Source organism: Podarcis erhardii (genome assembly GCF_964252035.2).
Source record: "Podarcis erhardii genome assembly, chromosome: 8".
Classification (NCBI taxonomy): Eukaryota; Metazoa; Chordata; class Lepidosauria; order Squamata; family Lacertidae; genus Podarcis; species Podarcis erhardii.
In genome coordinates, this window is record NC_138499.1 from 86085317 (window position 1) to 86111738 (window position 26422).

Genomic DNA, 26422 nt, shown 5'->3' on the forward strand with positions numbered 1-26422 from the left:
CCATGTTACATTAAAAAAAGGGAACAAGAATCTAACACCTAACCAACATACTAAAGAAAGCAGGTAGAGTCTAGATATAAAACGTTTTCGATCTTTATTATTTTGCTTTTATTGTACTTTACTTTATTGTACCCATTCAGCCTAGCTAACAAAGGCCAAGCTTCAAGAAAAGGGGTCTGGTAGAGAAAAACAAATTCTACACTGTTCTAAACCATACCAAGGTTGAAGTTACAGATAATTAACCTAAGAAAGATTAATTACTGATTGCTAAATTAATTAAATACTGATTAGTAAATACATTAACACATAGTCATCATTCTTTTGAAAGAAATAATGTATAGCCACTCCCCTTGTCTGGCTATGTCCTTCGGACTATGAGCTTCTTGAGGACAGACAACCTTTTAGTAAAACTCTGGAAGATGCCTTACACTGGTGATATGGCGCACTTAATAGGCTTGGGGGGACTTTCAGGGACGGAAGGTGGCACACTAGACACCCCTTGTCGACACTCTGCCGACAGAGATAATTATGTGGTGACTAATGATACCTAAGTTATACTGTATTTACTCGAATCTAATGCACCCCTTTTTTGGCCAAATTATGTTGCGAAAATTAAGGTGCACATTCGATTTGATGGCACATTTACATTCACCAGCAAATACTCTCTCTTTTTGGTTTCAAGTTTCTGAAAATTGAGGTGCGCATTAGATTTGATGGCGCATTAGACTCTAGTAAATACGGTAAATCTTGGTTATCACATTTTCTCTGTGGGGGGAACAGTGGAAACAGGGGATTAACCTCTGCTACTCTGAAAAGGCGACTCCATGCTGGGATAACTGAGAAGCTTTGAGCTGATTTGTCTACCAGTTTACTGGATCCAAGCTATTTTCCACATGGTCTAAGTAAAATAAAAGTTGGCTTTAATGTTCATAACTAAAGGGGCAGGAAGTACTTCTTATTACAAAAAAAGAGAAAAGAATCTGCCAAGAAATTATTCTGATTATTTTTTATGAGGAAGGCCCATTAAGGTTATGGAACTGATTATATTTTACACACACAAACCCCTTGGATAATTAATTGTTGCACACAAGGCAGAATTCGTACTCACACTTGCTAATTTATTTATCAGATTTTTTGCCGCCTGGCAATCTATAAGGATCCCTAAGGCAGCTTATATAAAATATCATGTTGTTCTTGTTGTTGTTGCTGCTGATAATAATAATAATAATAATAATAATAACAACAACAACCACCACCTGCTCTTCACCAGCAAATCCCTAAGCAGGTTACAACAATTTATAGTACAAAACTAAAAACAGTTAAAACAAATCACATCCACAGGAATCAGGTGAGACCTGTTTGACAGGTAAACTAGGATAGCTTCCACCTCCTCTGGAATATGGTACCCTTTTGGGGGGGGGGTTAGTTTGTTTGTTTTTAAATTAAGGATTTTCTTTTTTTACAGAAGTAAGTGTAATGCCTCGTATTTTTTCCATGTAACATTTTTACAAATCTGTTTCATTTGTTGAGAATGGTACCGTTTTGTTGTAGCATCGGCTCCTTCTGCTCAGAACGTCAGGTCCTTCTACTGTTTGAGGGCAAAGAGGGCCTCAGTTGAGATGCTCAGTAAAGGCGGCTGGGTTTTCTGTGGCTTGGATGTACTCTTGTTTCCTAGAGCTAGACATCTTTTTATTGTTTGTCTAGTTACAATCCCCTCCCAAAAGAGTGAAAACAAGTGCCACTTCCTACAAGACTCCAAGACGCTATCAGATGAATCTCAATGCAAAAATAATTGGGCTTGCTCACAGCAGATGACAGAGGAATCGCCCGGTCAGTCTCCTTACATTTCCCATTGCTTTGAGTTTACTGACAAACGACAACAGCACCACTGAGATAACGTTGCTCACCTTGAGAAGTAAAATCTTATCAATGGTCCTTGATCTTCCACAGTGAAAGGGACTATATCAAAACTACTTACCCTCAGGGTTACAACAACACCACCATCGATTACCTAGCACCCCACCACCACCACCACCACAAGACTAACGGGTGTTACTTACATTGAGTGAGGATCCCCGTTAAGGCATTTTTGAAATTCTCCTTGGCTAGCTCCATTTCTTGTTCGTGAGTTGCCTTTTCGTTCATGAGTCGGCGGATGTGGCTATTTGCTGACTGCACCATGGAATAGAACTGGTTGGCCGTCCGACGGTTCACCTCTCCCCTCTCGATCCAGGTAAGCAGCACTGTAATAGCTTCTGAAAATTTGCTGTCATCTACAATCAATTCAAGAAGTTTAAATTACGATTACATGCTTTGTGCTATGAATACACTTCTGCCCTTATGAATTAATCGTCTCATAAATAACATTTATGATGTTTCTTACACTAGACTTCACTTAACGCCCTAACATAAAACTTTATAAATTGTCATCCAAAGTCCTAATTACTATAAGTCTTGTAAAATGTTGTGGCTTGAATTTTCATCCAATAAAGCAATATGAAACAGCTTCACTCTGGGAATAATTATATGATAAGGATTTTTAAGGCTCTCCCTGCTCACAGTCAGAGTAAGATGAAGAATCATTTAAATGTAAACTATTAATTTATCTTGTCTATAGCGCTTTCAGTGACCAAGTGCTTTGACCCTGAAGCCTTCCAGCCTTGTAGCTCTGAGCCAGGGTCTACCCACCCATGAGACAAGGTGAGGCAACCGACTCAGGGAGCAGGATCCACAGGGGCATCAGAACCTAATAAAGATATTTATTTTTCCCTTGTTCACTCACCCCTTCTTCCCTGGTGGGGAGCGGGCAGCAATTTGTAGTTCACCTCAGGTGCCCAAATGTCTTGGGCTGCCAAATCATAATTGATTTTCCTGGGGGAATAATTTTGTGTGTGTGCGCGTGCACATATGCTGCTATCTTCACTAATGAGCATGACATTGGCATGTGCACTGGGAAGGGACTATTCTGAGCTTTTTAATCAATGTTTTCAATTGCCTTTAATAATTTGGTTCTTTAATTTGTGCTAAGGACATCTTATTTAGGTGCCACTGAATAATCACTTGGCTTTAATAGCTTATTTTAAAAGGTGGGCAAAAAAAGTGTTCCAGTGCTAATTAAAATATTTGCAGGGGGTGGGGGAAATTAACATGGTACTAAATTGGTGTTGATCAGAAAGGAAGTGGGGCTATTTTAACACATTTTTAACTTTGACTAAATCACTTTTCCATTTAAATATTTAATTCCACAAATATTTCATTTTTTAAAATAACAGGGAGAACATTTTAGCACAAATTGAAAACCTGGTTTTACAAACTGAGCTTCTTCTTCTTCTTCTTCTTTGGCAATCACTTGTAGCTGAGTAAGATGGTCTTCCATAAACACAGTTTTAACAATGAGTCCATAAGTGACTGTGGAGGCCAATTCTGGATCCACACGTCCTTCCACAGTGGGGGACATTGGTTTCCGGGCGGGAGTTGATCACGGTGTGGATTTGCGTACTGGGTGGTGCTGTGGTCTAAACCACAGAGCCTAGGGCTTGCCGATCAGAAGGTCGGCAGTTTGAATCCCCATGACGGGGTGAGCTCCCGTTGCTCAGTCCCTGCTCCTCCCAACCTACCAGTTTGAAAGCACGTCAAAGTGCAAGTAGATAAATAGGTACCGCTCCAGCAGGAAGGTAAACGGAGTTTCCGTGCGCTGCTCTGGTTCGCCAGAAGTGGCTTAGTCATGCTGGCCACATGAGCTGGAAGCTGTACGCCAGCTCCCTCGGCCAGTAAAGCGAGATGAGTGCCGCAACCCCAGAGTCGTCTGCGACTGGACCTAACGGTCAGGGGTCCCTTTACCTTTACCTTCCTCTTAGCACGTTTCTCCCTTGTGTCCTGAGTTCGAGTGTCTTCAAAGCCCATGACACCTTAGGTAAAGGCTGTTCTCTAACTGGAGCACTCGCAGGCCAGTGTTTCCCAGTTGTCGGTGTTTATACTACATTTTTTTAAGATTTGCCTTGAGACAGTCTTTAAACCTCTTTTGTTGACCACCAGCATTATGCTTTCCATTTTTAAGTTCCGACAAACTGAGACCACTGGAACCAAGAGGAAAGGTAATTTGGACATTCAATGGAAAACTAGGAGTAGCTGTAACTTTCTGCCCCATGATTTCAACCCTGCCAGGATGAGATAGCTAAAGGTGGACCAGGCCACTGGTGGAGGTGACTTTTTTCCATGACTTTGAAAATGGGACCAAAGGCATCCCAAATAGGACAGGGGATGCTGATGTTCAAAAATGGAATAATCCTGTTTTTAAGGGATGGGTGGCAGAAGAAGAGGAGTTTGGATTTGATATCCCGCTTTATCACTACCCTAAGGAGTCTCAAAGCTGCTAACAATCTCCTATCCCTTCCTCCCCCACAACAAGCACTCTGTGAGGTGAGTGAGGCTGAGAGTGTGACTAGCCCAAGGTCACCAAGCAGCTGCATGTGGAGGAGCAGAGACGCGAACCCGGTTCACCAGATTACGAGTCTACCGCTCTTAACCACTACACCACACTGGAGGGCCACTGACAATACAGACCAAGAGTCTGACTTGGCGCAAGACAGCTTCCTATGTTCCTTGCACCACTGCCTCATGCGCCCATCTGGAGGGAGGAGTTCTCACATGGTAGCAATACCTCAAGCATCCCATTCGATTTTCAAAGAAAAATGGAGCAAAGCGACACAGAGTGACGGCAGCTTTGTATTCCTCATAAATGCCTACTTTGCCATTTGCCCCTCCTCATCTGGAGCCCAAGGAAAGAAAACAGGGAAGCCATTTTAAAGGGAAACATAGCCAATATGGAATGAGTCGAACCACTACATCACTTGAAATTGCAGCCTTCTAAAGCTGCTTTTTCTTTCTCAAAAACAAAAACTCAGCAAATGTTATTCTCATGTGACATTTGCTGCACAGAGTAACACGTAAACTGAGGAAATTAAACTGGAAATGGAGTTAAAGCGAACAGAAAATGTGATGCTTATTATTATAATAGGTATCTATGGAATCTTATTATTATAATAGGTATCTATCTTTCTATGGAAGCCGCCCAGAGTGGCTGGGGAAACCCAGCCAGATGGGCGGGGTACAAATAATAAATTATTATTATTATTATTATCTTTATTATACAACACTTTCCAATCAAGTTGGTCTTTGCAGGAAGAGCCTGAAGGCTGCAGACTAAAAGGCAGAGAATGGTGGAAATGGGTATGAACAAAAGAGCACATCTTTTCGTGTTTCTGTCTTAGATCCATCCCTGTAATTTAATAAGAGAACTCTAATTCTAAAGTAGACTTTTAAATAAGAATTGTCACTCCACTGACGTTTCAAAAGTCAACATATTAAAAATTCCACACATTTTTTATTAAGAAACCAGAAGCATTTTTACTTGGCGGGAGATGATATAAACAGAAAGGATTGTTAGTTGTTTTTATATGCAATGACGGCAGCAAGAATATTATTGGTACAAAAATGGAAGCAAGAAGAATTACCGACAAAAGAAGAATGGAGGATGAAATTGATGGACTATGCAGAATTGGATAAACTAACCGGAAGAATTCGAAACCTGTGGGACCACAGATTCACAGAAGACTGGTGTAAATTTCCAGACTATTTGAAAAGTAATTGTGATGACCAGATTACGTTTGTCGGTTTGCAAGAAGTTTTGTGAGGTAAATTATTTGAATTATTGCAAAAATGGTTAAAGAGGTGGATTGTGAGTTAAGATAATTAAAGGCAATGGGAATTTAAGAAATGCAGAAGAAATGGTGGATCATCAGTGGTGCTGATAGAAGTCCAAAAAGATTGTATAAGATGTGAAGTTCTGTGGAATGTATAATAATTGGTATGTTGAAATATATATATATATATATATATATATATATATATATATATATACACACATATATATACACGCAGTGGTGCCCCGCAAGACGGAAAACCCGCTAGACGAAAGGGTTTTCCGTTTTGGAGGCGCTTCGCAAAACGAATTTCCCTATGGGCTTGCTTCGCAAGATGAAATGTCTTGCAAGTTTTTCCGACTTTTTCCCCCTTTCCCCCCCTTTTTCTAAGCTGCTAAGCGGCTAAGCCGCTTATCAGCTGATCCGCTAAGCTGATAAGCCTCTAAAAGCCGCTAATAGCGCTAATCCGCTAATCCGTCAATGGGCTTGCTTCGCAAGACGAAAAAACCGCTAGACGAAGAGAATCGCGGAACAGATTCTTTTCGTCTTGCAAGGCTTACGAAAGCAAATATATATATATATATATATATATATATATATATATATATTCCACACCATTTCTTATTCCACTATAGGACACTCAGTAGTAACATTCAAGAGACAACTGTTTATTAAAAAATGAGATATTTTTAAAAATATATAATCATCACTAAACAGGTAACAAAGTTTCCACAGTTGCAAAACCATTTAATTGGATGGAAACAGCATTTGTTGTTGCTGAGCTCGGCTGCAATTGTGTGTGCAACATTGCAGGGTTGGGGAAATTCTCTGAGGGCTCGCAGGAAAATCTAGGCCCACATCACCGGCAAGCTGCATGGGCCTGCAAGCCTATTAACAGTTAATTGACGGTTCTGTACAAGGAGAAAAATCTTCATTGGTTCTGTAATTAGGAGATACAAGTTGCTAACAATTTAACAAGTGCTAGAGGGAAATTATTCACAGCTCAACTGCATTACCTAACATAATGCCCTCTCTACGGGTTATTTTTTAAATCCTAATTTCATCTTCACTCCTTGCTTTCTAAATTGATGAGCCAACTGCCCAGTGGCTTACATGCTGAAATAATTATCTTCACTGAAAATAGAACGCAGACCTCCTTCTCAGCTTCTGTAAGTTCACCTGGATCCTTGACAGTAAATTTATTTTTTGTCTGCTGGAGATATCTTATGGAACGCAAATAATAGAATCCAATTTAAAAGCTGGGCTTGGTTTCCAGCCTTTTGCAGACTTTTCTTCAGAGTCAAGCTGACACCGTTCAAAAATATTACTTCAGAGGAACGAAAATAAAAAATATAATGCTTTGTTGCTTATATAAATGCTCCTAGGTATAATTGATTTGCATAACTGATCTTTTTGTTGTTGTTTAGTATACTGGAGCACTTTCTTATATTAAAAAAGTCACTCTTCTCCAACTGCACAGTATATTTTAGAGGAAATTATTGCACTGATGGCAGCATGTCAATTACTCAAGCATACACATACTTATGGGAAGTGTCATTAAAACCTTGTAACACAGACTTGTCTTGAAAGTCATGATTTATATATTTGAATGCCATCAGCTGATGAAAGTCAACCATCTGGGTGTCCAATGTAAAGTATCTGTTTGAACGTTTGAACCTCAGGTCTTCAAACCTGCAGATAAAGTTCTCATGTTGCAACTTCCCACCATCTTGAGAGGGGTGACTGCTGGGAGACACTCAGAGAAGCTGTATTTATGAGATCCAACATCTTTGCATAGCCACCAAAATCAATAGAATAACAGCAGTCCTTCTGGGGCAGGGGCTGCGGAGGCGCCACCAAAATCGGGTCCTCCCTTAAAGAGGGCATATATTGCTGTGAGACCTGGAAACTAACGCCCTGTGTTGTGTGTGGGTACGATTGGTCAGCCACAACACCCGATTGGTAGGTCCCTCGAAGCTGGGTGCAATCTGGCCAATGGGACGCAGTCCAAACGGTTCGAAGGACCTATTTATACCCATGCACATGACCCAGAGCTTCCTCTTTCAGTGCATGCATTCGGAACACCCGCCCACCTCTCCCTACTTTTAGGGCTTTGCACTTGACCTTGCTATGCCGTTGTGTGTCGTCTGTCGTTGGGACAGGGGCACGGCAGGAATTTTCCCCACTTGGCTGATTGGCTGGTGCCATTTGGGTTTTGCCTGCCACGTAGCAAATCGTCAAAACTTGTAAGGTTGCGGATAGCCTCTGGTTCAGTTGATAGGGATGGGAGAACGCTCTCGCCATCCCTATGTGAAGGGTATTCCATTAAAGGAATCCAGGGACTTGATGGCTTGGTCAACCCCTGAGATGGAGTTGTGCCCATGCCTGAGTCCAGGGGGACATTTGGGTGGTGGAGATAACCTGTTCCCGGCTTTCCGCTTATCCAGGTGTTCACCCTAGGCTGACCTATGCTGGAACCCTGGTCAGCGCTACCTGCATGGCTAGTCGAACCAGAGCCTGTGCAACCACTCACTTTCTGTTTTTTTTTTTTTTTAAAAAATAATTTTTATTAATTTTCATAAAACAAAAAAGAAAAAAACACACAAATAAACAAACAATACATGACTTCCCCATGCCTCCCCTTCACTGCACTCCTGTTTCAAAAATTTTTTAGCAATCCTTCATTCCTTTTCAAAATTTGATTTCCCTCCAAATTTTCTTAACTTGAATATTTACAGCTATAGTTCTCTGTTTCTTAACCCTTAACATTTTATCAGTCCGAAATTTTGCAACAGTTCTTAAGATATAATTTAAATTTTTTCCAGTCCTCTTCCACTGTCTCCCTCCTCTGATCACGGATTCTGCCGGTCATCTCTGCCAGTCCCATGAATTCAGTCACCTTCGTCTGCCATTCTTCCAGAGTAGGTAATTCTTGCATCTTCCAATACTTTGCCAGGAGAATTCTTGCTGCTGTAGTTGCGTACATAAAAAAGGTCTTATCTTTCTTTGGTACCAATTGGCCGACCATGCCCAAGAGAAAAGCCTCCGGTTTCTTTACAAATGTCCACTTAAGGACTTTCTTAATTTCATTATAGATCATTTCCCAGTAGGCTTTAACCTTTGGGAAGGTCCACCAAAGATGATAAAAAGTTCCTTCGCATTCGTTACATTTCCAGCATTTATTACTGGGCAAATGATATATCTTTGCAAGCTTGACTGGAGTCATGTACCATCTATAGATCATTTTCATTATGTTTTCTTTCAAGGCACTACATGCCGTAAATTTAAGGCCTGTGGTCCATAACTGTTCCCAGTCAGCAAACATGATTTCATGACCTAAATCTTGTGCCCATTTAATCATAGCTGATTTAACTGTTTCATCCTGTGTATTCCATTTCAGCAACAAGTTATACATTTTAGACAAGTTCTTAGTATTGGTCTCTAACAATTCTGTTTCCAATTTTGACCTCTCTTTCTGAAATCCTAGTTTCTTGTCCTGCTTAAAAGTCTCATTTATCTGATAGTAATGTAACCAGTCTCGAACTTTGGATTTTAATTTCTCAAAGCTCTGTAATTTAACTTTTTCACCATCATATTCTATAATTTCACTGTATTTTGGCCAATTAGAATCCATGTTAAGTTTTTTTACCGCTCTAGCTTCCATTGGTGACAACCATCTGGGTGTTTTATTTTCCAACAAATCCTTATATCGAATCCAAACATTATATAAAGCTTTCCTGACAATGTGATTTTTAAAGCCTTTATAGATCTTTGCCTTGTCATACCATAAATATGCATGCCAGCCAAAATTGTTATCATACCCTTCCAAGTCTAAAATATCTGTGTCTTCAAGAAGTAGCCATTGCTTCAACCAGCAAAAAGCTGCTGCTTCATAATAAAGTCTTAAGTCCGGCAGCGCAAAACCCCCCCTATCTTTTGCATCAGTTAAAATCTTAAATTTTATTCTGGGTTTTTTGCCCTGCCAGACAAATTTAGATATATCTTTCTGCCACTTCTTGAAACAATCCATCTTATCTATAATTTGCAGTGTCTGGAACAAAAACAGCAATCTCGGCAATACATTCATCTTAATAACAGCAATTCGGCCTAACAAGGATAATCTCAATCTAGACCATATGTCAAAATCTTTCTTCACTTCCAACCAGCATTTCTCATAATTGTCTTTAAACAGATTCATATTTTTAGATGTTAGATTCACCCCTAGATATTTCACCTTTTTTGTTATCTCCAAACCAGTTTCCCTTTGGAAACTATCTTTTTCCCCCATCGTTAGATTTTTTTCCAATACCTTTGTCTTTTGTTTATTTAATTTAAAACCAGCCACCTGACCAAATATTTCAATTAACTCTAAAACTCTTTTTGTGCTGCCTTCTGGCTGTTGTAAAGTCAAAACTAGGTCATCTGCAAATGCTCTTAACTTATATTGTTTAGCTCCGAGGTGTATTCCTTCAACCAGCTGGTCCCTTCTAATCATATTCAACAACACCTCCAGGACCGATATAAACAATAGAGGGGATATTGGGCAACCCTGTCGTGTCCCTTTTTCTATTGGGATTTCATCCATGACTACACCATTCACAATTAATTTAGCTTTTTGCTCTGAATATATTGCACCTATACCGTTTTCAAAGTTTTGGCCTACCCCCATCCCATGGAGATTCCTCTTCATAAAACTCCAAGAGATGTTGTCAAAGGCTTTCTCCGCGTCCACGAAAATTAAGACTGCTTTTCTATTTATATCAGTCTCCAGTAGTTCCAAAATATCTATAATATTCCTTACATTATCTGACATATGTCTCCCTGGGAGAAAGCCTGTTTGATCTTTATGAATCTCCTCTAACAACACTTTTTTAAATCTTTTTGCTAAAATGTCTGCAAAAATTTTATAATCCACATTTAAGAGTGATATAGGGCGGTAGTTCTTAACTTGATGTTTCTCAGTTTCTGTCTTCGGTATAAGTGAGATGAATGCTTCTTTCCACGATTCGGGAGCCTTTTTCCCCTCCAAAATTTGGTTACACACTTCTTTCAATGATTGTGTTAGCCATTCCTTCATTGCTTTATAATATCTCGCCGTCAGTCCATCTGGCCCTGGTGATTTTCCTAATTGCATATTCTGGATGGCACCCTCAATTTCCTGGTTCGTAATTTTTTCATTTAAACTCCTTTTATTTTTTTCCGAGATCTTTGATAGTCCAAATTTTTTAATAAATTCTTCTATCTCTTGTTCATCTTTCGGCCCTTGTGCATATAATTTCTTAAAGAAACTTTGAAAACAATTACTGATTTCATTTGGTTTATTTATAAATTTTCCCTCTACTTCAAGGGACGTCACAGTGTTCAGCTTTTGTCTCTTTTTCAGTTGCTATGACAGCAATTTCCCACATTTGTCAGCTGATTCAAAAGTTTTTTGTCTCATTTGTTTTATTTTCCATTCTATTTCTTGATTCATCAGTTCCATGTATTGGGTCTGATAGTATTTTATTTCTCTTAAAATCTCCTGAGATTTTGGTTTTGACCTCAGTTTCTTCTCTCCTTCTTTCATCTGATTCCAAATTTTTTCTTTCTTCTCATTCTGTTGTTTCCTTTTTATTGAGTTTTGTTGAATTAAAAAACCACGCATGACAGCCTTACTTGCGTCCCATATTATTCTTCTTTCCAGATCTGTTCCTAGATTTATTTCAAAGTAATCTTTCAAAGTCTTTTGGGCCTTTTTTAAGATTGCTTCATCTCTGAAAAGGGTGTCATTCATTCTCCATCTAAAAGTTCCAGCTGTTGTCAATTTCATTTCCATCTTTACTGCATTATGATCAGAGCAAGTTTTTGGGCAGATTTCTGTATTTTTAACCCTTGGTGCCAGATTGCTAGAAATCCATATTTGGTCAATCCTGGTCCATGTCATTTTTGCTTCAGAGAAGAAGGTCCCCTCTCTTTCCAGAGGGTTCCTTGTTCTCCAAATGTCAATCAGGTCCATTGTGTCAGTCAGTTCAAAAAAAGTCTTTGGTAGTCTCCCATCCTTAGAGATTACTTGTCTTTGAGCTTTATCCATGTTTGTGGAGACGACTCCATTCATATCGCCCATCATTATAATTTTATAGTCCATAAAATCCGTTAATGTCTCATGCAACTTCTTGAAAAACTCAGCCTTCCCCTCATTAGGTGCATAAATACCTACGATCAAAATTTTTTCTCCTTGCATTTGAATTTCCACTGCCAGAAATCTTCCTTGTTCATCCTTAAAAATCATTTTTGGTTACCATTTTTCCTTGACATAGATCACCACTCCTCTTTTCTTAACTTTATCTGAGGAAATAAATTCCAGTCCTAATCTTTTGTTTGTCAAAAGTTTTCTATATATTCTGGCAATATGAGTTTCTTGCAAACATATTATGTCTAATTGCTCTTTCTTTAATATATGAAACACTTGAGTCCTTTTTCGGGGATGGTTAAGACCATTGCAGTTCCAACTCAGAAGTTGCAGAGACATTTTTGTTACTGGGTGTCTTTTCCACCAACCGCTCCAAGTTCTTGTTCCTGATCAGTCGGTGCTGGAGTCAGTCCAAATGATAAGTTTGCAATATCCGGTATTTCCCTCTCACTCACGGTTCCTTTCTGAAAGTCCTCAAAATTTCTCTCCAGAAAATGTTCCTTGTCTTGGATTGTTTTTATTTTAATTTTCTTCCCTTTAAAGTTAAAGGACAACCCTTGTGGGAACTCCCATCTGAATGGAGTGTTGTTTTGTTTCAGCAAATCCACTAAATCTTTAAATTGAGTCCTCACCTCCAAAAAATATTTAGGAATATCTTTGTAAATCTGTATTTGAGAATTCTTAATAATCAATGCCTTCTGGAAATGTAGGTTCAATATTTTATCTCTTTCTTCCTTGGATCTTAAGGTGATTAAACAATCCCTTGGTTTCTTGCCTTGCTTCCTGCCAATCCGGAAGGCTGTAGTTATTACAAATTCATCTTCTTCTCCTTCTAATTCATCAGTCCAAAATTCTTGAAATTTATCTGTGAGAAATTCCCCAAGGTTGCCCTCTTCCTCCTCTGGTACCAGTCTCAATTTCAGATTCTTACCTTTCCTCTCCAATTCCATAAGAGCTAAGGTTGCATCATGTTCATGTACCTTCTTTGCAATAGGTACAAATTTTCCCTTGGTTTCCTCGGCAGTAATTTTAGCAGTCTCAGCTATTTTCCTTGTTTCCGTACTTTCTTGTATTAAACGATTTATAGACTCTGTGTTAGACGATATTGTCGTTGTGTTCAAGTCCAGTCTTGTTGTTAATTCTGTCAATTTCTTGGAGTTCTCTGTAGATTGCTTAGTGAGTACTTCTAAAGATTGGTTTATTTTGAGCAGTGCCTGTGTCATAGAATCCATTGATGCTGTTGTTACTTTTTCTTGTCCAGCTGCTGCTCCTGATATAGAGCTTCTTTTCTGAGCCTGCTTTTGAGCTTGCTTTGTTTTGCTTCTTGTTGATATTTCATCCAGTGGCGTGCTCATAACTCAAGGTCGTTCTCACAGGAAAGTTGCAAGTGGAAAATCCCAGTACTTTGCCTCAGTACTGCAGTCTCTCTTTTAATCCTCTAGAGGGGGAAATTGTATCCAAGCAGGAATAACAAAGAAACAGGGAAGCAAGTAGCCATACAATGTCCCAAAGGAAATAAAATCCAACCCAAAGTCCTACTTTGTTGCCATTTAAAAATCTGGGTCTGCCAAGTAAAGTCCCGTTATTATGTTTCAAATATAGTCTTACTTTGTATCCATAGTCCTCTCTTTTTGACAGTTCGTTTCTAGGCGCTCACCGCTCAGGCAGCCTGATCAAAGGTATCGGCAGCGGAGAGTTTCCCGTTCACAGCTTACTTCTTCTAACGGGTTAAATTGAGCCAATTTTTCCTTCCCCCCTACTCCCGCTCCGTGGGGGGAAGGTCCTTTCAATGTCGGGGTTTAGCAAAGTTCAAACAAAACGTTCCGTTTAAATACAGCTAGCTCTTTTCATTGCTGCATTGATTGTGCAGTTCCGGGAGGCTGACTTCCTTAATTTTTGCCTTTCCCGTTTTCAGCCGAATCTTCTTAAAAATAGTCCCTTTCAAATATTTTGTAATTCCTACTCACAGGTTTTGTTGCCAATCGGTAATTTCAGGAAGGAATCGGCGCTCTCCGTCAATGGCGACGCGGCTTCGCTCCGCGAGCTGGGTTACGATCCTCAGCACCGCACTCACACCCGATGCCGCTCCGGAGCCTTTAAAAAGACTCCTTCGCAATACCGGGGGGTGCAAAGGTGCCCACCGAATCTCCTTGTTCACAGGCTTCAGCGCCTGTGATTTTAGGGGTCCCCCGCTCGCCGTAGCGGGTCAGACCCGAACTCGTGGAGCAGTCCTGCCTCGGAGCTCGAGGCAAAGACCGCCATTAAGACGCTGGCGCCGACCGGAAGTCTCCACTCACTTTCTGTAATCAATAAAGTTGTGGCCTAAATTCTGCCAAAAACCAAACCAAAAATTTGAGTGATGTGTGAATTTATTTAGGGGGGAGCTTTCTGGGTCTGAACACACAAATATGAACCAACCCATTGGTCCTTTTTGCCTACAAAGTTGGCACTGCGCATTTATCAAGCTGGGTATTCCCTATTGCAGCCATCTCATTGGCCACTTGACCCAGGACAATGCCTCTTGTTCTGTATGAGCTTAGCACTGGATCCCAAACTTTTTTCCACCAGAGACCACTTGAAAATTGCTGGGGGACTTGGCGGACCATGTAACATTTTTCTGTCATTTGTAGAAATGGTACCATACTGCCTAGGTGCTGTGTGATTTTTAACAGTATTTGAAATCAGCAACCTGGGGGGAGGAGGAGGAGGAGGAGGACAGCAGTGAATCCCTCGTGGGATGAACACAACTGCCTCCCACGTTGTGAACAACAGTGATGGATACAAGAATCTGGAAGCTGAGCAGTTAATTATCTTACACCTACTCACCATGTGTGCATTTTTAGTTGTTATTCTTATTCTTCTTATTCTGATATTTTTATTTCATTCTATGTAATTTTACAATAGATAGCATATAATAAACAAGAACTGTTACAAACATCTTGACTGTCTTTGCATTATTCACCCCTAAGTGCATTCAGGATATCATGTGTGAAAGGAAAATACATTGCCATTATTTTTAAGCACATGTACCGTATTTCTCCATGTATAACACACACACACACACACACACACACACACACACTGTATAAGTCCTATTTTTCGGGACTCCAAATTAAGAAAATGGGGTTGCTGAGCTTTTTGCAGGAAGGATTGCCCAGAGTTGTTGAGCTTTTTTTTAGGGGGGATTGCCAAAATTCGCTCACCGAACTGACCTCCAATCGCCCGCTCAACTGCAGCAGCCAATCAAAACCATCCCTTGCTGCAGCCACCAATAACACGCCCAGTAGCCGCTGACAATCTCTGGCTCGCAGCAGCAACCAATCCCACATCCCTTCTATGCATTATCCGTGTATAAGATGACCCCAATTTTTTTACATAATTTTTTTAAAAAAAACATCGTCCTATACACAGAAAAGTACGGTACATGCATTTGGTTAAATGTTTGTTCCTAGACTTATTTTTTAAAACACACACACACACATTGAGAGAGACCCATGTGGCAGCAGTGGAGAGAGAGAGGAGGCAGAGTGTCTTGTTTGGTATGCCTGCCTCTTTTGCTACAGGCTACAGCCTGCACTAGGGATGTGGGTGGCGCTGTGGGTTAAACCACAGAGCCTAGGACTTGCCAATCAGAAGGTCGGCGGTTCGAATCCCCACGACAGGGTGAGCTCCCATTGCTCGGTCCCTGCTCCTGCCAACCTAGCAGTTCGAAAGCACGTCAAAGTGCAAGTAGATAAATAGGTACCGCTCCGGCGGGAAAGTAAACGGCGTTTCCGTGCGCTGCTCTGGTTTGCCAGAAGCGGCTTAGTCATGCTGGCCACATGACCCGGAAGCTGTACGCCGGCTCCCTTGGCCAATAAAGCGAGATGAGTGCCGCAACCCCAGAGTCGGTCACGACTTGACCTAATGGTCAGGGGTCCCTTTACCTTTACCTTACAGCCTGCGCTATCACACCTGAACAGCTATAGGGAAGTTAAGAGTGAGACATGCTTTGTTACCCATTAATATGCACACAACTTATTGTGACAGAGTTGTAGATTTATCGACCTTCCGATAACATGGCTGGGAAACGTCCCGTTACCTTTCAGTTTTTCTGCCAGCAAAGTTGCTTCGTGTTCCGAATAATGCATGATGGCGGGCGGAGAAGGGGGCCGCATCCGATCTTCTTCCATTTTGCGCCTGTGGCGCTCCTCTCGGGCCAGCATCCGCTGCTTACATTCCCATTCATAAAAGTCATCTCTTGCCTGTGCAAAATCAACATGAAGTCGGCCTGAATCTTTCTTGTCCGTACTAGATCCTAATCTCATGCGATAACCTGGAAACAACAAGCAAAAACCACGTCAGGTCTCCTTTCCTTTATTTATGTCCATATGTGTCGCATCGTATCAATGAGTTAACATTTATGCTTGCTGGTTTGCTTGAAGCCTGCCTATTAAAACGGTGGTTTCATTATGTGGAAAACAAGAAGCCAACAGCACTCCATCCAGATATAAAAAGAGGAAGAGAGGGTTGTAGGCCCTCTCAGCTAGCTCAGCTGCTTCACTCCTTGAACTGGCTGCTACAAATACTCCATATGTGAAACCCATTGTCTGAGTTTGCTGTCTTCCTCCTCCTCTCTCTCACCTCCTCCTCCTCTCTCAGCACCTTTTCCCACCTTTGAAGGTGACCCGGAAACTACAACTAATCCAGAATGCGGCAGCTAGACTGGTGACTGCGAGTGGCCGCCGAAACCACATAACACTGGTCTTGAAAGACCTACATTGGCTCCCAGTACGTTTCTGAGCACAATTCAAAGTGTTGGTGCTGACCTTTAAAGCCCTAAACGGCCTCGGTCTAGTATACCTCCATCATTCTACCCGGACACTGAGGTCCAGCGCCGAGGGCCTTCTGGCGGTTCCCTCGCTGCGAGAAGCCAAGTTACAGGGAACCAGGCAGAGGGCCTTCTCGGTAGTGGCACCCGCCCTGTGGAACGCCCTCCCACCAGATGTCAAAGAGAAGAACAACTACCAGACTTTTAGAAGACATCTGAAGGCAGCCCTGTCTAGGGAAGCTTTTAATGTTTAATAGGTTATTGTATTTTAGTGTTTTGCTGGAAGCCGCCCAGAGTGGCTGGGGAAACCCAGCCAGATGGGCGGGGTATTAATAATAATAATAATAATAATAATAATAATAATAATGTCATATTTTAGACTGTTAACTTGAGAGCGGGGCCTGCCCTCTGATTGCTATTTGTAACCATTAGACCAGGGTTTCCCAAACTTGGGTCTCCAGCTGTTGTTGGACTACAACTCCCATCTGTTGGCATCCTTCGGGTGTCGAGAAGCCAGCTGGCTAGCCCCCAGCTGGATCATGCCCTTCCAGCCGTGATAATCCCTCGACCTCAGGTGCGACGTAAATCAGCGACTCAGGCTTCAAAGCCTGAGCACACTTTATCAGCAGAGCAAACTGAGCAAACAGAAGAGGTGTGAGGCTTGTGGAAACATACTAACAAGCTACGGGTTTATTAAGCATAAATCAGGACAAAGAAACATGCTGTCTCTCTTTCCGTCTCCTCAGAGAGAGAGTCAAAAGCAAAAGCAATACACAGCGGAACTTTCCAGCAAACTGTGCTGGAATGTAAACAGACATGTGACATGTAACAATCTCACACGTCTGCAATTTAAATGGAAAATCCCAACACCATCATCCCTAGCTAGCAAGATCAGTGGTCAGGGAAGATGGAAACTGTAGTCCAAAAACAGCTGGAGACCCAAGTTTGGGAAACCCTGCATTGGACTAAAAATGGTTAACAATGGCTTAAATAAAGAAATGCACCCATCTGCATTTTGAAGGCACATAACACTTTTGTTTAGCCAAATGTGCTGTCAATAACAGAGGAAAACAGACTGATATTGTGAATGTGATCCCTGTGCTTCCACACGGCAGTTTATTGCGGACTTGGTGTTGCACACCCATGCAAGTTTTTGCATCATCCACACAACGTCCTCATCAAAATGCCACATCTTTAACTCAGATTCACCACTTACTGGGAATATATATATATATATATATATATGCAGGTTTTGGTGTCCTCGGGTGTCTTCCCGTGTAAAAGTTGGGGTGTCTAGGCGACGTTTCGACGAGGTCTCACTCGTCATCTTCAGGCTGGTGCTTTCGGCTTCTTGTTACTGGAACAGAGCAGGATCTCAGTGTTTGAGTTCCTATAAATACTGTAGAGGGGGTGTGGTGTATAGCCTCCAATGTTCTGGGCAGAGAGGAAGTTCCCAGGCTAGTGTGCCTTTTCTTCTTTTGTTCCTTAATTACTTGAGAGATATCTTGAGTGATTTCTTGAGTGATATCCTGAGTACCACTTAGGTGGGTCATTAGGTGTGGATTAGTTGTTAAAGTCTTTGTGTCTTGACCTCTTGAACTTTGTGAAGAGTTTTCCTGAGAAGATGGCTGTACTGTACTTAGTTGTGCTCTGGCTTGGCAGCAACAACACGAAGCCAAGCCAGAGCACAACTAAGTACAGTACAGCCATCTTCTCAGGAAAACTCTTCACAAAGTTCAAGAGGTCAAGACACAAAGACTTTAACAACTAATCCACACCTAATGACCCACCTAAGTGGTACTCAGGATATCACTCAAGAAATCACTCAAGATATCTCTCAAGTAATTAAGGAACAAAAGAAGAAAAGGCACACTAGCCTGGGAACTTCCTCTCTGCCCAGAACATTGGAGGCTATACACCACACCCCCTCTACAGTATTTATAGGAACTCAAACACTGAGATCCTGCTCTGTTCCAGTAACAAGAAGCCGAAAGCACCAGCCTGAAGATGACGAGTGAGACCTCGTCGAAACGTCGCCTAGACACCCCAACTTTTACACGGGAAGACACCCGAGGACACCAAAACCTGCATTCCTGTACCCGTGAAAATCTACGAAAGCATATATATATATATATATATATATATACACACACACATATATATATATATAAAAACTTGTAGCGTTTTTTGTGGAAACAGTACTGGTTTTAATGGGAAAACAGTACGGTACAACATTTTAATGAGGAAAACATGTGGATGCTGCATAAAACTTGCCTTCAGGAGCAGCAACAACTCCACAATAAACTGACATCCCTGGTTAAAATGAACTTTTTATTGCTGCCTAATAGCTTACTTATCAGTCTTTGCTTATCCCCCCATATATTTTATTAAAGTTTGAAAAAAGATATACAAAAGTTAATATCAAATACCCAGTATCTTTTTAATATATCAAAGATAAAAAACCTAATCTACATAAAATGCAAACCAAGAAGTGGAAAAGAAGAACAAAAGAGAAATAAGTAAAAATTGGAAAAGAGAAAAAAACGAGAACTTCTGATTCTTTGCCAGTTATATATACTCTAATCACCCACTCCAATGTAACAACCAATGATTCCACTTTCTATTTTCTTTCTAGAACCCAGATATAACAAGTTCTTTTTTCTTTTTCATACAAAAAGTCCACAAGAGGTTTCCAATCTTTAGTAAATATCAACATTGATTTTTCTGTAATTAAACATATCAACTCCTCCATGGTAGGTAATGATGAACCCTTCTACTTTTGTGTATATAAGTCTTGCTGCTGTGATCATATATTGAAATAATGTTCCATGGTCCTTTTCTAATTGTATTTCCATTACAGTGGTGCCTCGCAAGACGAAATTAATTCGTTCCGCAAGTTTTTTCTTCTTGCGAGTTTTTCGTCTTGCGAAGCACGGTTTCCCATAGGAATGCATTGAAAATCAATTAATGCGTTCCTAGGGAGACCGCCTTCAGACCAGGTCCGGGGACAGTCTTTCCCCGGACCTCTTCTGAAGGCTGGTGGGGGGGGGAGGACTTTTCTCCCCACCGCCAGGCTTCAGAACAGCCTTCTGAAGGCTGGCGGTGGGAAGAAAAGCCCTTCTCCCGCCGCCAGCCTTCAGAAGAGTTCCTGCAGGGCTGCCTAGGCTGCGGAAAGCAGCCTGCTGCCGGGTGCGAGGGACGCTCTGAAGCAGAGCGCCCCTCGCCCGGGGCAGACATCTGCAGCTTGGGGAGCCCTGCCGGACTTCCCCACAGGGCTCTCCAAGCTGCGGATAGCAGCCTGCTGCCCCGCACGAGGGGCGCTCTTAAGCAGAGCGCCCCTCGCCCGGGGCAGACATCTGCAGCTTGGGGAGCCCTGCCGGACTTCCCCACAGGGCTCTCCAAGCTGCGGATAGCAGCCTGCTGCCCCGCACGAGGGGCGCTCTTAAGCAGAGTGCCCCTCGGGCGGGGCAGACATCTGCAGCTTGGGGAGCCCTGCCGGACTTCCCCACAGGGCTCTCCAAGCTGCGGATAGCAGCCTGCTGCCCCGCACGAGGGGCGCTCTTAAGCAGAGCGCCCCTCGGGCGGGGCAGACATCTGCAGCTTGGGGAGCCCTGCCGGACTTCCCCGCAGGGCTCTCCAAGCTGCGGATAGCAGCCTGCTGCCCCGCACGAGGGGCGCTCTTAAGCAGAGCGCCCCTCGCGCGCGGCAGACATTCACAGCTTGGGGAGCCCTGCGGGGAACTCTTCTGAAGGCTGGAGGCGGGAGAAGGGCTTTTCTTCCCACCGCCAGCCTTCAGAACAGCCTTCTGAATGTTGGCGGTGGGGAGGAAAAACCCTCCTCCCACCGCAAGCCCCGGGAAGAGAGGAGAAGCTGCGCGCCTTCTCCTCTGTTCCCGGACCTCCCACCACAAGCCTTCAGGACAGGTCCGGGAACAGAGGGGAAGGCGCGCAGCTTCTCCTCTCTTCCCGGGGCTTGCGGTGGGAGGAGGGTTCCCCGCTGTCCCCGGAGATTTCCCTATGGGCTTTCGTTTTGCGAAGCAAGCCCATAGGGAAATTCGTCTTGCGAAGCCGCTAAAAATCGGAAAACCCTTTCGTCTTGCGGGTTTTTCGTTTAGCGAGGCATTCGTCTTGCGGGGCACCACTGTATTCCTACCAGGAAAAGTTCTGTCTTCAATGAATGTTAACCTTTAAAATCTTCAACATCAATGTATGTACTGCATGGGTTTCTCAAAAATATCTCATGTCAGATGAATCTCATTTCTTTCTTTTTTTTTTGATGGAGTTACAAGCTTGGTGGATCAGGGGAATGCTGTGCACATAGTATATCTTGATTTCAGTAAGGCTTTTAACAAAGTCCCCCATGATATTCTTGTGAGGAAGGTGGTAAAATGGGGGCTGGAAGAGGTAACTGTTGGGTGGATTTGTAGCTGGTTGACTGACCAAACCCAAAGAGTACTCATTAATGGTTCCTCATTATCTTGGGAAAAAGTGACAAGTGGGGTACTGCAGGGTTCTGTCCTGGGCCCGTTGTTGTTCAACGTCTTCATAAACCATTTGGATGAAGGAACTGAGAGGATGCTCATCCAATTTACAGATGACACCAAACTGAGAGGGGTAGCTAATGCCACAGAAGACAGAATCAGAATTCAAAATAACCTTAACAGATTGGATAACTGGGCGCAAGCTAACAAAATGAAATTCAGTAGGGACAAATGTAAGGTTCTGCACTTAAGAAGGAAGAACCAGATACACAAAAATAAGACGAGGAACACCTGGCTTACTAGCAGTACATGTGAAAAGGATCTAGGGGTCTTGGTGGACCACAAGCTTAACATGAGTCAACCTTCCGATGCAGCAGCAAAAAAGCTAGGGATATTATAGGCTGCATCAACCGAAGTCTAATATCCAGATCCAGGGAAGTAATAGTACCGTTATATTCTGCCTTGGTCAGACCACACCTGGAATATTGTGTCCAATTCTGGGCACCACAATTTAAGAAGGATGTTGACAAGCTGCAAGGTGTGCAGAGAAGGGTGACCAAGATGATCAAGGGTCTGGAAACCAAGCCTTATGAAATACGGTTGAAGGAGCTGGGTACAGGAGACTGACAGGAGATATGAGAGCCATCTTCAAATACTGAAAGGGCTGTCACAAGGAAGATGGAGCAAGCCTACCACTTCCTTTTTTTGATGATTTTTCCCCACATACGATGGCATAAAGTGGCAAGTAAATGAAATAAGTAGTGAGAACTCAATCCGTGTGGCCCTGTTTACATCAGAAACCTCAATGGCGTGTGTGGGACTTCTGTGAGGAGAGCATATCTGGGACTGGCTGTGTGATCCACCTTTATACTGTAAACGACAGCAACAGGGCCGTATCCTCATGTAACATGAAGACTGTAGTTGCAATAACTTACGTATTCTATTTTTATGTCTCTTGTCTATTACAGGCTTGAGAAATTACACTCTTCAGAATGTTTTATGTTTGAAAACATAATAAAGATCATCTAGGAAAAACAGTAATTCAGTGCAATTAAAACAAAGCATCTGCCGAACCCACGGCAGCTTCTCTGTCACACTAGAAGCTAGAACTTTGCTACATTATTTTACGAAAATTAAGCCTGGGAGGAGACCCAGTAAATACAAAGCTATTTTCCTCTTTCTGGTATTGTTTGAGATACGGTGGAATGAGTATTCTAGCGTAATACGATGCAGTAACAGTTTGGGATCCTCACATAGGTTATGAGGGGTTCTCCTCATGATTCCATTGTAGGACCTGGTTTGCATGTGCAGTGTGAGGAGCATCCCAAAGGAGATGGTGTTGGACTTAGGGAAGAAGAGAGGGGAACTAGCCCCGTTCTGTATCAGGAGCAGGTTGTGTGGAGAGAGTCTCTTCCTTTAAATTCCTGGGAATTTACCTTAGTGAAGACCTCACTTGGAAAAACAATATAACTCAGGAAGGCCCAACAGAGACTCCATTTCCTCAGGGTCTTGCGAAAGAACAATGTTAAACAACAATTGATGACCTCCTTCTACTGGTCCACAATAGAAAGTGTCCTCCCATATTGTACCACAGTGTGGTACATTGGCTTGACAGCCACGGACAGAAAGTCTTTACAGAGGGTGGTGAACACAGCGCATGATATCATCGGCTGTCCCCTGAGCCTGCTAGATGACATCGAAAGGGATCGATGCCTTAGGAGAGCAAGAAAAATTCTCAGGGACGATTCACACCTCAGCCAGCACCTCTTTAATCTTCTACCCTCAGGCAGGAGATATAGAAGTATAGCCAGTCGTACCAACAGGCTAAAAAACAGTTTCTATCCGTGGGCTGTTAGGCTGCTGAATGGAAAATAATATAGTGCAGCTGACTTTCGGGGTTGGTGTGTTGTGTGACAAGCACACAGACTGCAATGAGATTGAGTGTTTGTGGAGGGAGGGCGGCTCGGTTAATTTCATTGTACACAGGTTGTACATTGACAATAAAGGTATTATTATTATTATTATTATTATTATTATTATTATTATTATTATTATTATGTCTGAAGTGGTACAGTCCATTTGACTCACTTCTACCTCATTCCCATTCATTTTGCTGCACGTGCAAACCAGGTCTTACACTGGGGTCATTACCTGTGTAATAACACAACCACAGATGTGCACATTAAGCACAGATGGACATATCCCAAAGTGATATATTTACACCCCGTGTTTACAGCCTCGTCTCTTCTGATCTTGCTCATTAGCGTGCCTGGTTTATCCACTTGCATCAATGACCCAGTTCTGATCCATCATCTACACAGCAATTTTTATGCCCTTTGCAACTGCAGCTGTAAAGACTCTGCCTATTCCCATATTTTAAAAATACTTTGCATTGCCCGCATCCTCTCCTAGAATTAGGAAATCCATCGGCTAAGAAGACAGAAGACCGACTGAGAGATATATTTGACTTAGCCATTTTCACTAAGTCAGGTAAGTTTTGATTGGGACTTGGCTGTTTATAAAGAATTCAGTACAGGCTACTGATATCAAAACCAGCTGTCCTGACTGAATAGGGCCAGTACCATATATAAAAATCCTATATGAAACAATGGTTTTTGGCACCGTTTGGGGAGCCTGTCTTCTCTATTGAATTATCACAGAGCAGCAGAAAACAGGGGAAAGTTCTGGTGAACACAGGAACAAGACCATAGGAATGGTTCCAGCAGATCAGGTGAATGGTCCCTCGAGTTGAGCATCCTGTGTGTTGTGTATTGAGTCAAAGGATTTTATATCTGTATTATTATTGTCTGTATTTGCATTAGGGTAAAGTAACTGCCTTTTGGTTCCAGAGGGTACAGCTACTATTGGTTCATTTAAGCTGCTGTATTTGGATCCTCTGTCTTATTGGTTTCCTCCAAAAGGCAGGACTGTGATTGCCTGATATTGTTCCCTCCAAAATGTATCCTTTCTAGCTAGTTCCCTGTCCCTATAAATGTAGCTCTCCCCTCCTCAGGTCTCAGTCTTGTTGCTTTAATAAAGAAGTGTTACTAGAGAACTGTCTCCAGCATATTATGTCAAGAGAGCTGAAATCACAAACCTCACATCACAACACTGTGCTCACAGAATCCTGTGAAACAGCCCCCTTCACACCTGGAATTAAGAGGAATACCATACATTAGGGATCAAGGAATTGTGACTGTGCCCTTGCAGTTTCTGTCCCAAACTCCTGAGCTTTGCAAACACTTGCTCCGGTAAAGGTTAAAGAACATAACAGCAAATCAAGATGGCAAAATGCAAGTGAGAAGCCGCAAAGAAAACCCATTAAAGGATGTGACAAATACCAGAAAGGTAAATGGCTTTATCGACCATGAACTCTTCAGCAAAACGGATATGACAAAAATTCTTCTTGCTTTTCCGAATTGCTGTGATGTCACCGCACTGCTCAAAGACTTCCTGAATAATCTCCTCAGTAGCGTTTTCTGGTAATCCTCCAACAAACACGGTTTTACATCCAGGTGGCCTCTCTCTTGTTGAAGGTGGCGGAAGATCTAAGAGAAAAATTGAAGTTCTCACTTGCTTTCCTATTCAGCCCCATAATTCATTTCAGACATAAAATAAATTGCTTAAATAAAAGTTTAACATTGAATAATCAGAAAGGCATCTAATCATATCAAGTCCTCACAGAAGTTATTTGGGTATTAAAATATTAATCAGCTGACACCACAGATTTCTGCCATTAAGACGGGAATTATGTGCTCAGTGCTGTTTGCTTTATCAGCTCCCAATTAATCAAAGCATTTTTTGTTCAGGTGAAGATCATCACAATGAACAAAAGGTAAAAAATAAATAAATCAAAATGACACAAAACCTATCACATAAAAGTCCTATCACAAAAAAAAAACCTGGCGAGGTGGGGGGGGAGAGTCTACTAAAAGGGGTTGAAGACTAAACCCGTGGCTGCAGCAACAAGCGAGGAAGGATCCCCTAGACAGGGACTGGGGCAAATATTGGACCTGCAGAGAAGTTTCAGCTCAGTGGCAGAACATCTGCTTGGTGTGTGGAATAAGAAGCCAGCTTCAATCTCCAGGTAGGACTGGGAGAGTCCCCTTGTTTGTGAAGCCCTGGAGAGATGCTGGCAGCCCTGAGCTACATAGACCAAGGTACAGTGGTACCTCGGGTTACATACGCTTCAGGTTACAGACTCCACTAACCCAGAAATAGTACCTCGGGTTAAGAACTTTGCTTCAGGATGAGAGCAGAAATCGTGTTCTGGACGGCGTGGTGGCAGTGGGAGGCTCCATTAGCTAAAGTGGTGCTTCAGGTTAAGAACAGTTTCAGGTTAAGAACGGACCCCTGGAACGAATTAAGTACTTAACCCGAGGTACCACTGTATAAAGTGAAAGCTCCCTATGTTGTGGGATGCTAATATATCAGAGCTGTGCTAAGGGGAGGAAGGAAGGAAGGAAGGAAGGAAGGAAGGAAGGAAGGAAGGAAGGAAGGAAATTTACCTCATGTTATCCAAATTGTGAAGTCTTTTTCCCTGTGGAAACGCTAAGTGAAGGGATAACTAAATTGCCATTGTTAGCCTAGGTAAAAACCGATTAGGACAGCCTGAACTGGACTAATGATTTGGAGCATTAATTAAATTAACGAAGCACACTTACTTGGATTTGGAGGGAAGAGCGTACAGCTTTTGCAGTGAATTATTTCTTTGATGACAGGCACCTCCGCTGGTGGCGGCTGGGCTACTAATCCCATACTTGACAACATGGGGTTAACTGGAGTTATTCCGGTGACCATGTTGATGTTTGGATCAAAGCCTCGTACACAAATTGAATCTGCAAACGTAGAAAATAAAATATTTGCTTTAGCACCTTTGAAATGACTTTTGGCCTTCTTGCGGAGATCATCTCGCTTTAGATTTATTGTTAAGAAATCATTGTTTGCTCACATGCACCCAAAACCTAAACCTTACATTAACCCCCTTCGGCGTTTCAGCCAAGCACTGAGGCAGAGGCTGGGGGGGGGGGGAAGAAAACCCAAATATGCAGGAAGACGAAAAGAGTATATAAATTTAGGATAGTACTGGATAGTACAATTAATGGTCACGGTTCTGTGAAATTCTTGACGGCTGTGTAAAAAAACGGCGCTACTCTTGTACAGGCTAAATTCATTTCACTGGTGCCTATGTGGGAAAACGTCCAGCTAAACCGTTTCCTGCACTGTAAGTCTGCTTTAATTAAAAGTTTAGATGGATAATC

At 42.2% G+C, this 26422-nt stretch overlaps 1 protein-coding gene across 8 annotated transcripts in view; it reads right to left on the reverse strand.

Moving 5' to 3' along the window:
* ENOX1 (ecto-NOX disulfide-thiol exchanger 1) overlaps window positions 1-26422 on the reverse strand; it is a 309881-nt gene that overhangs the window by 75681 nt on the left and 207778 nt on the right. For all 8 annotated transcript variants that reach the window (XM_081872748.1, XM_081872745.1, XM_081872749.1 and 5 more), the window contains 4 exons: window positions 25826-25999; window positions 24503-24709; window positions 15953-16186; window positions 2061-2273 (listed from right to left, as the gene is read on the reverse strand). In XM_081872748.1, the coding sequence (XP_081728874.1) occupies window positions 2061-2273; window positions 15953-16186; window positions 24503-24709; window positions 25826-25999 (828 nt within the window). The remainder of the gene's footprint in view (window positions 1-2060; window positions 2274-15952; window positions 16187-24502; window positions 24710-25825; window positions 26000-26422) is intronic.